Source organism: Cryptotermes secundus, unplaced genomic scaffold, assembly GCF_002891405.2.
Source record: "Cryptotermes secundus unplaced genomic scaffold, Csec_1.0 scaffold609, whole genome shotgun sequence".
NCBI classification, from domain to species: Eukaryota; Metazoa; Arthropoda; class Insecta; order Blattodea; family Kalotermitidae; genus Cryptotermes; species Cryptotermes secundus.
In genome coordinates this window covers 257954-267562 of record NW_019727102.1, presented here as the reverse complement: position 1 = coordinate 267562, position 9609 = coordinate 257954, and the positions used below count along the sequence as shown (strand labels likewise).

The 9609-nt window shown below is 40.0% G+C and overlaps 1 protein-coding gene across 1 annotated transcript; it reads right to left on the bottom strand.

The window, feature by feature from the left end:
• Positions 1-4: 4 nt before the first annotated feature.
• LOC111864435 (F-box only protein 42) lies at positions 5-9585 on the bottom strand (the record flags this gene model as incomplete). The annotated part of the gene is made up of 8 exons (XM_023851672.2): positions 9314-9585; positions 9099-9230; positions 8798-9009; positions 8534-8712; positions 5677-5807; positions 3505-3644; positions 2548-2711; positions 5-105 (listed from the first exon to the last, which is right to left on the bottom strand). Coding segments are annotated over exons 1-8 (1219 nt in total), but the record flags the coding sequence as incomplete, so codon positions are not given.
• Positions 9586-9609: the final 24 nt, after the last annotated feature.

The following is a 9609-nucleotide window of genomic DNA, read 5'->3' as shown; positions in this document are numbered from 1 at the left end:
TGACCACTTCCTGCTGTTGTAGACCTGGGACCTAGGATTCCACGACGCCCATTGACATTAAGATCCCTATCTGCTGGCCGAGCCTCAACCAACCCCTCTGATGCCCTAAAAGAAACAGTATGCACACTATACAGTGAGTGACAGGTATTTAAGTATCCATATTGAATTTTCAGACATATGTTTCATAATGTATTTCAGATGAGAAAATTACAATGGAATTTTGTATTCTAATGCCAGTCTCCAGCAGTTAAGATGATTAAGTTTTAGCAGAGAAAGGTGGGAAAACTACTACTACAGCTCATAACAGCATGTGAAACCCATGCCCCAGGCTTCTCTGTTACTTCATTATGCTAGAAATTAATGTTCACAAGGAGGCACTATGGTACAAGCCAGAAGGTCGTGTGTTTCATTCCTGATGAGGTTACTGGATTTTTTAATTGACCTAATCCTTCCAGCCACACTATGGCCTTGGGGTTGCCTCAGCCTCTAACAGAAATGAGTACCAGGAATCTTCCTTGGGAGTAAAGGGCTGTCGGCACATAAAGCTGACCTCACTGCCCTCTGTGAGCCAAATCTGAAGAAAGTGTCGAAATCTCGATGTCTCACCAAATATGAGCCTCCATGGCCTCTTACAGGGATATAGCTTTACCTTTTACCTTTTAATGTTCACAATTAGTCTTCCCTTTTTTAAAACACGAGCAGCATGACAATATTATGAAGTATGTTATTTTATCAACCAAGTCATGCAGATACTAAAGACAAACAAACTCCACAGCCTGTAGTCCGCAAGTGAACTATACCAACCAAGCGACCTTCGCTTGTCGGCGAAATTAGTGCCAACTTTAGGAGACAGAAGGTGTTGCCTGGTCAGCGCAACAGATCCCCACTGCCATTAATCTAGGTTTTCTAGACTGGATGCACTATTTCCTCTAAATAGCTCCTCAAATATCCTCACGAGGCTGAGAGGACCCTGTTCCAGACCCACTACTTCTCAGAAAATCTGGTAGCGCCGGGAATCGAACCCGGGACCTCTCGATCTGTAGCCAGGAACTCTTGACTACCAGACCACAGAGGCGGTCATGCAGATACTAGTAACTTTAAGTAACTGCAGTATTTCCCCTCTAGTTGGCATACTCAAATAGGAGAAAAAAATAATGATATGAAAATCAAGGCAAGCCACAACAGAGATATGCATGCGGGAGAAGTGGATGAGGAATTACACGCTGGATAAAAATAACCATAGCAGAGACCCAGTAGTTTATTGGAAATTATCAGTGATAATAGGAAACACCGGTACTTGATTATTTACTAATAGTGATAGGAAGCTAGTATTTGTGTAAATACGGTTATACTTTCCTGGGTATGCCTCTGCTGTCATCTATGTGGATCAGTTTATGAGTTATGATTTGTAAAACATATTTTAAAAAGTGGTTCCTTTCTCTCGCAGAGAAACCAAATTAGTTTCATGAATGTCAAAGTCTGTCATACATGTTACTTTACAGTCACAGAACTGCCCTGCTGTTTTCTAGAAATCATGACAAAAATATATTTTGATCTAACTCCAGGGAGTGGAGTTCTAGAGTAACTCATAGATGTTCAGCTTATTAAGAAATTCCCTGCCTTTATGGAACCGGAATAGTTACTGTGCTCACAAGAACCTGCTACTGGATCCTAACTGAAGTCAGTTTAATCTAATTCAAGCGACCCTGAAACCCTATTCATTTTAGTGTTACCTTCCCATTTACACACAAGTCATCCAATTGATCTTTTCCCTACAAGTTTTCCAACTAAATGCTTGTATGCATACTTTCATCATTCTGCTGTTGCTTCCTCTTCTTCTGTATTTCAGCATCCTGTTGCAATTGTTCACATTAGCATCTATTTGTCTATAATCCGTCCACATTACAACACTTTTTATTTTTCACTTTAATACACACTCTAACACTACATGTTTCGGCCTCAAACGGCCATCTTCAGTTTCCCCCCACCCCCCAGATATTCCATAAGATTGTGGCAAAACTGCTACACCGTTTCACTGTTCTAATTCATTTTAAAAACCACGCACTGTGGTCTTCTTTTTAATTAAAATGAGATAAATTTTTTTTATACTTTGTTACTTATTGTTTTACTTCACTCAGGGTGTCTTCATTTCCGTAAAATATAAGATGTTTACCTTGGCAGCTTGTTCCTCACATTAGTTATTTTCTCCTGGTTTGTGTTTCTTCCTCGACGTGTGGTGTTGTCTTTACTAGTGCTAGTTGTAAGTTGGACGGATTATAGACAAATGGACCAAATATTCTCCTCAGCACTCTGTTTCCAGTATCCTCAATCTGTGCTCTTCCCTTATGATAAGAGACCTTGTTTCAAAATGTATTTTCATCCAACATTATTTTTCAGTTCTTTTAAAGGCAGTGAACTTAACCCATAAACTATGAATTTTTCTTCACATATCTAGTTGCAAAGAAACCAGCTTTTCATTACTGAATGCAATTCCCTGCAAAAGTTATGTTGCAAAATTTAAATTTGGACTGCAAATGAAAAACAAACCTCCTATTAACAACATCTGCTGGTACATCTTCCTCTCGAGGGGGAACCCAGACATTGGCAGTGCTAACCCGTAGTTGTGATGGAGTATTCCACTGTGCATTGTAGGTAAATGTGGGGGCACTTGATACAGGATTTCGGCTGAAGATGACTACTCGTTGGCCAATCTACAACATATTGCACCAATTGTTGGTAACAGCTTTCTGTTTTGATCTCCTGACCTTTCTCACTAGGGCCTGGTAATAAGTGCTAATACACTAAAATAGTAATACAAATAATGATACACATAATTAACAAACACATAAGAGAAAAGCAGTACTATAATATGTAGTGACCGTTTTCTTCACTTACATAGTTAGCACCAAAACTTCTCTTAACCGGTTGCAGTACACTTAACCCAAATCTCTGGAGAATGTCTTTTAATTAGTTCACTAAGTCCTTTAAGAGTATATCAGGAAACTGTTCTGGCATTTTTATATGCTACACAGCCATTATAAGAATCAGCAAAAAAGAGTCACATCTAGTTTTACAAATGAAGCGACAATAAAGTAAAGTAAAGCTATCCTTGTAACAGGCCGTGAAGGCCCATAGGGCTGTGAGACATTGAGGGTCCCACATTTTCTAGCCAATCAGCTCAAAAATGGCAGTAAGGTTGTCAGCCTTACGTGCCGGCCGCACTTTATTCCCCAAGAAAATTATTTAATTAATTCTGAAACGACAGTAATGACAGCCAAAATACTGGGCTCACAGGTTACGTCTTACTTATGATATACATGATCATGAACCAGCTTCGTGTGAAGGCAGAGACCTTACTGGGGACTGATCTCCTGCCTAATGAGTAAAACACCTGTATGATTACAGGAAACCAAGGACTGTATCAGGATATACTGCTATGAACAATAATTTAAACTAATTCAAGCTGTTAATGTGCATCTGAAGCAGTGAAATGAAAGCCAGTACCTTGCATGCAGGATGGCACCACATGTGGGTTGCACCCCACTGGGAGTTTCTTACTGAAACTTTTTGCCATGTCCAAACTGGATCGGTCAGTGAAAGTAGCCACACATCACTGAATACCATATTTGGTCCTCCACAGCCACCTAAAAGAAGAAATTTTATTCCTAATCTAGTGTTAGCCTACTTTCATTAATTGAAAAAATGAAAGAAAGCTTATGCAATCTGCATGCTGTTTGTGTGACTGTGAATCCTCACCTGTTGACTTTTGAATGCCTCAACCAATCCTTATGAAACTTGTTTTGTATGTCATGGGTAATGAGCCCATCTCAACAGTGTACTTCCTAACCCCCCATGTCTATCTGTGTATGTATGCCTCTCATTACTGCTAGGCAAACAGCTCAGTAAACAGGTTCCCATGGCAACAAATACAACAGTAGAACTGTTGGACACGCGTCTATATGGCTGTCTGTGTATCTCACTATCATTCCTAGGTAACAACTTGGTAAAGACATTCCTGTGGCAATGAAAAACTGTTGGAGGCATCATTTTCTGTGGGGTTCTTGTCATATCAAAAAGCAGGCAATTAGTTCTTCCCATAAAATCATTCTTTAACCCTATTGCTACAGCCACAGTTGCTGCAAAATCTGCAGAAATACGCATATTTGGTCTCTCAATTGTAATTACAGCATGCCTTTGATAAGAAATACATATTGTCACGGGACTGAATAAGGAGTGGGGAGAAGGTAGCACAGCTCAGCCAGTGCTGACCTCTCGCTCTCGAAACACTGAGAATCCCCTCCTCTCCTTGTTCTTGTTCCTCCCAGAAGAGTAGACAGTTGTCCTGTCTGCATTATGACCAGAAGATTCTTGAAGTTTAATACCCAGAAAACTGTGGTTTCAAGGCAAGGGGAGGACAGTCTTAGTGAGTCAGGATGGCTACCGTGGATGTGTGTCAGGGCAGACATGGAATACTGCATGCAGCGAATCACAACTTAGTTCAGCAGAAGATGGAACAAAAGGACAGTTCAGTGGCATATGCTGAAATAACAGTAGACAAGAAAGAAGTGACCTCAACATCCTAAGTGACTTCTGACAATGAGACAATAACTGTTCCAGAACAGGATGAATGTTACAGCATATTACAGTCTGACTGTATTTATAGTACATATGTTTAAATGTTTTAGAATATGCCATTAGGAAGGTCCAGGAAAACCAGGTGGGACTGAAATTAAACAGGACACATCAGCTGTTGGTCTATGCCGATGATGTAAATCAACTGGGTGATAATATAGATACAATAAAGAGAGAAACACACAAACCTTAGTTGCTGTCTCGTCACAAAAATGCAGGGCAAAGTCATGACATAACGATTGGAAACAGATCTTTTGAAAATGTGGCACAGTTCACATATTTGGGAACTACGATGAAAAATCAAAACGTGATTGAGGAGGAAATTGAGAGGAGATTGAACTTTGGTAATGCTTGCAACCATTCAGTCCAGAACCTTTTGTCTTCTCGTCTGCTGTCCAAAAACTTAAAAATTAGAATATGCAGCACTACAATTTTGCCTCTTGTTCTGTATGAGTGTGAAACTTGGTCTCTGACATTAAGGGAGGAACATAGACTGAGGGTGTTTGGGAACAGGGTGTTCAGGAGAATATTTGGACTGAAGAGAGATGAAGTGACAGAAGGTTGGAGAAAACTGCATAATTAGGTTCATAACTTGTACTCTTCTCCAAGTATAATTAGAATGACCAAATCAAGGAGGATGAGGTGGGCAGGTCATGTAGCACGAATGGGGGAGAAGAGGAATACATATAGGATATTGGTGGGAAAGCCAGAGAGAAAGAGACCACTGGGAAGACCAAGGCATAGGTGGGTGGACAGTATTGAAATGGATCTTAGAGAGACAGGATGGGATGGTATGGATTGGGTTGATGTGGCTCAGGATAGGGACCAGTGGAGGGCTCTTGTGAACATGGTAATGAACCTTCGGGTTCCATAAAATGCTCTGGAAATATTACAAAACTTAACAGTCGGACTTCGTTTCAATGTCTAATTGCAACAGTGTACACCATAGGTAGAGGGCTATCAGTATTCTATGTAGCTATGATCCAACAGTGTTCCAAACATCAAGTGTGTAGAATATGACGTACAGTAACATTTAAAGATTACCCAGTATCAGTATATGTCTGTCATCCAGTGAGATCTGGGATTGCCCATATCTTGAGTGAGGCTTGATTTCAGTGGTAGCTTGCTTATTCCATGTTTGATTTTCCAGGTTGAAACACCACACATCATTGGAACTGCAACAAAGGTGTTCAGTTCGTTCACTTAACAGATTACACATTTCCATCAAACCTTTGTTCTACTCTTTGCTTCCTCTCCATACCATTGTGTGTCAATGGTATTCTGCTCCAGTTTCACTGAAAATCTGATGTTAACAATTTATCAAGCTTGTTTTTGACAAACAGACACCATGCGAGTGGAAACACAGTACAGCCACAAACAAACTGAATTCCAACAGCTGATACAGACCTCCGAAGTTATGTAGTCGTGTCATCCAACACATGCCAGTTGTTTGTTGCTGTACAATGATCATTGATCTATTTAATTGCCAAGAATGATTTAATTGTAGAGTAGTAATGTATTAACAGTACTAGTATATATTAAGGTTGCGAAGTCTTAGACCTTATAAGTTAAAAAAGATAAGAAAATTTTAATTTATTTCCTATAAATAAGAAAACTGACTACAAGTTCATTTCATAGATGTAGGAATATTACACAGAATGATATGTTGTAGACACCTTTTGATATGAAAATTACATGCCATATATAGATTAATGAGAATAATTTTTAATGCTCATAAGAAAAATCTCTCAAAATTATTCTGTTTTAAAATGGCAGACAGTTACTCAAACATAAAAACACTTTGCATGCAAAACAGCAATAAAAAATTTTGGTTCCCAGTAGGCTGCTGTAGCCGTAACACTCTTTAGACTGTATTCAGGAGGTGCTTGGCTTGAATCTTGGCTGGGACACTGGCCATTCTCACCAAGGTGTTTGTGATTTTCCTCGGTCCCTCCATTCAAATGCTGGGATAGTACCTTCGGTTGACCCCAGCCATTTCCTTCCACATATTTGGAAGTTCATCATTCATTCTATCATCTGACACTATAGTTTTCATACTGATACTATCACATAATTGACTTAAAACGTGATTTTCACATCAAGCATTGAGTTTACATTGTATGTTCCTTACAAATACAAGGCAGAAGAGAAAATAAACTTGCCTGCATATTAGTGAATAATACAAATTTATAGATAAAATGATAAGATAAACTGTATAGTACCTCAGGAGTGTCTTGCTGGTAAATTTACTGGGCAAAAAATTTCACAGTTACATGTTTTCATTACAGGAAGTCTTGCTTTTAAGTACAATATACAAGGTGGTTCAAATATGGCCGGGACTGATTTTTTTTTTTAAACCAAAATTGCCAAACACTTACTTGCACATGTCAGTCTTCAACGTACTCCCCTCTGGAATCAACACATTTTTTCCAACGTTCTGGAAGCATCCTGATGTCCTTTTCAAAAAATTTTTGTGGTTGGCGACGTATCCACTCCGAAACATTCTGGATGACGGCGTCGTCGTCCACAAACTGCGTGCCTTGCAAGTCTGATTTGAGCCTTCCGAACAGTAGAAATCACTTGGTGCCAAATTGGGACTATACGGCGGATGTGTCAGAAGGTTCCATTTCAATTTCTGGACGGTTTCCATTGTTGTTTTGGCCGTATGGGGGCATGCATTGTCTTGAAGGAAGGCTACCCGCTTTCCACCTCTCTTCCTCTTGGATCGGATCTTTTCCTTCATGTCTGTTGCCAGGAGGTCTGAGTAATAAGCTGCATTGACTGTTCTAGCATCTGTCAGAAAGTCTACATGGATAACCCCCTGCCAGTACCAGAAGAACGTTGCCATCACTTTTCCTGCCGAACAGCTCCTTCCTGCTCTCTTGGGTTTGGGAGAACTGGTATGCCACCACTCGCATGGTGATTGCTGGGACTAGGGAATGAAGTAGTGCATCCACGTTTCATCGGTGGTCACTACAGACTTCAAAAATGCATCACCTTTGTCTTCAAACTGCTGTAGGAGATGACTGGCATATTGCATGCGCATCATTTTGTTCACGTCCGTCAAAGTGTGTGGTACCCACCGTGCATTCACCTTGAGATAGTGCAGGTGGTATTTCATGTCTTCTACACTACCAACACTGATGGACATCATTGCACAAAGCTCCTTGATAGTGATGCGCCTATTCTCACGAATAAGTGCATCTGCACGATAAATGTTTGGCTTGGTGACGGATGTTCGCAGCCAATGATCATGCGGTTCATTCTCCACGCACTCTCTGCCCTCTCTGAAGCACTTACACCACTCAAACACACAGGTCCGTGAGAGACACTCTTCCGCATACTGTTGTTGGAGTCTGTGGTGAATTTCAGCGGACGGGACATTTTCTCCGAGGAATTTGATCACAATGCGTTGTTCCACACTCCGCAATAGCTTCTGTTCACTCATCACTCTAGCAACTTCCAGACAGGACTGAACAGGTTCTAACCCTAACAGGAGGGAGGGTGGAGGTTGTGGCTTCACTCTCTCAAGGTCGCACAGCTGCTGCGCAGTGCGGCTTGTTTACAAAAAAATCAGTCCCGGTCATATTTGAACCACCTAGTATAACCATGATAATTTAATAATAATTTGACTTTATTTTGAATATTTTTAAATTTCAATATATAAAATCCAATCAAGATATATATGTCTGCTGTCTGACATACCATCATACTCTGCCCATTAATATACAAACATTTCTCTTCCAAACTATTCCTTTGAAGTACTAGTTTGTTTACAGGAATATTCACAACATTCCACGTTTTCAGGGTTGCAGGTTCTTTTAACATAAGCTCCTAACATGCCATACTTGATGAGTTATACTTCAGTATGAAAATATCAATCACATAGAAAAATTTTCACCTTCCATACTGTCCTAATAAGACATTAGTTTTTTGGAGTCCACCAAATACAACCATCCACTCTCCCTGAACTGTAGCAGAGTGACCAGCCATAGCAGGAGGAGTAGTTTGCGTGTTGATGCATGTCCATCTGTTGGACACAATGCCATAAACATGAAGCTCATTAAATAACCTCCATGCCTGAAAATGTAAATACATAAATATAATGTTACAACTGATTACTTAAGGCATCCACAATATACTTGTTCTGAAAGACATTCTGTACCTGATGAAGAGGGTAAGGTGATGGATGTGTCCAACCACCAAACAATATTAGTGCTTCTTTATAACAAACAAGAGAAGCGCATGCCTTTGGTGAAGGATAAGTTCCCATTGTGAGTGGTCTCACCCACTGCCGTTTGTTAAGGTCAAGCCGCCACATATCATTAAAAGTAGTACTTGTAGATGTACAACCTCCAAAAATATACATGGAATTCTCTGTAACAAATTGATAAGGCATGATGTATTAACCGTAACGTGCATACACAATTACAAGTTCATGAATCTGTAATGACAGTACTACGTACCATACCGGCATGCTGAATGGGAATACCGTTTGGTGATCGATGGAGCCATTTCAGCTGGGGTTATGTTTTCCCATCTAATATTGAAGTCTGATATGGCTCGGTTCAAGCTTTTCTGTGCATGCCGAATGACGTCTGTAATCAACATAAATATGACAGATCATTACGACGAATTAAATTTATATTAAATACCGCTAATGTTGTATAGTATTACTTACTTTTCACATTTCGTTGCCACCTTTTACATACCAACGAACATTCTTGCAAATCTTTGTATGGAGCAACTAAACTGAGAATATACTCGAGCACTTCATCAGGAAGATCATCTATTGTGCTTTCAAATCTGATGAACGATCCAGTAGGGTTATATGAGTTCATGTTGTTTTTCTTCGAACTTTAATTACCCACGTTTCAAGCAAAGCGATAGCTGCGATTTCAAGCAACGAGCCATTCCACTACAACTCACACCGCCATATTTGTACACACAATCATCCCTGACACCTAAAGGCTAGTA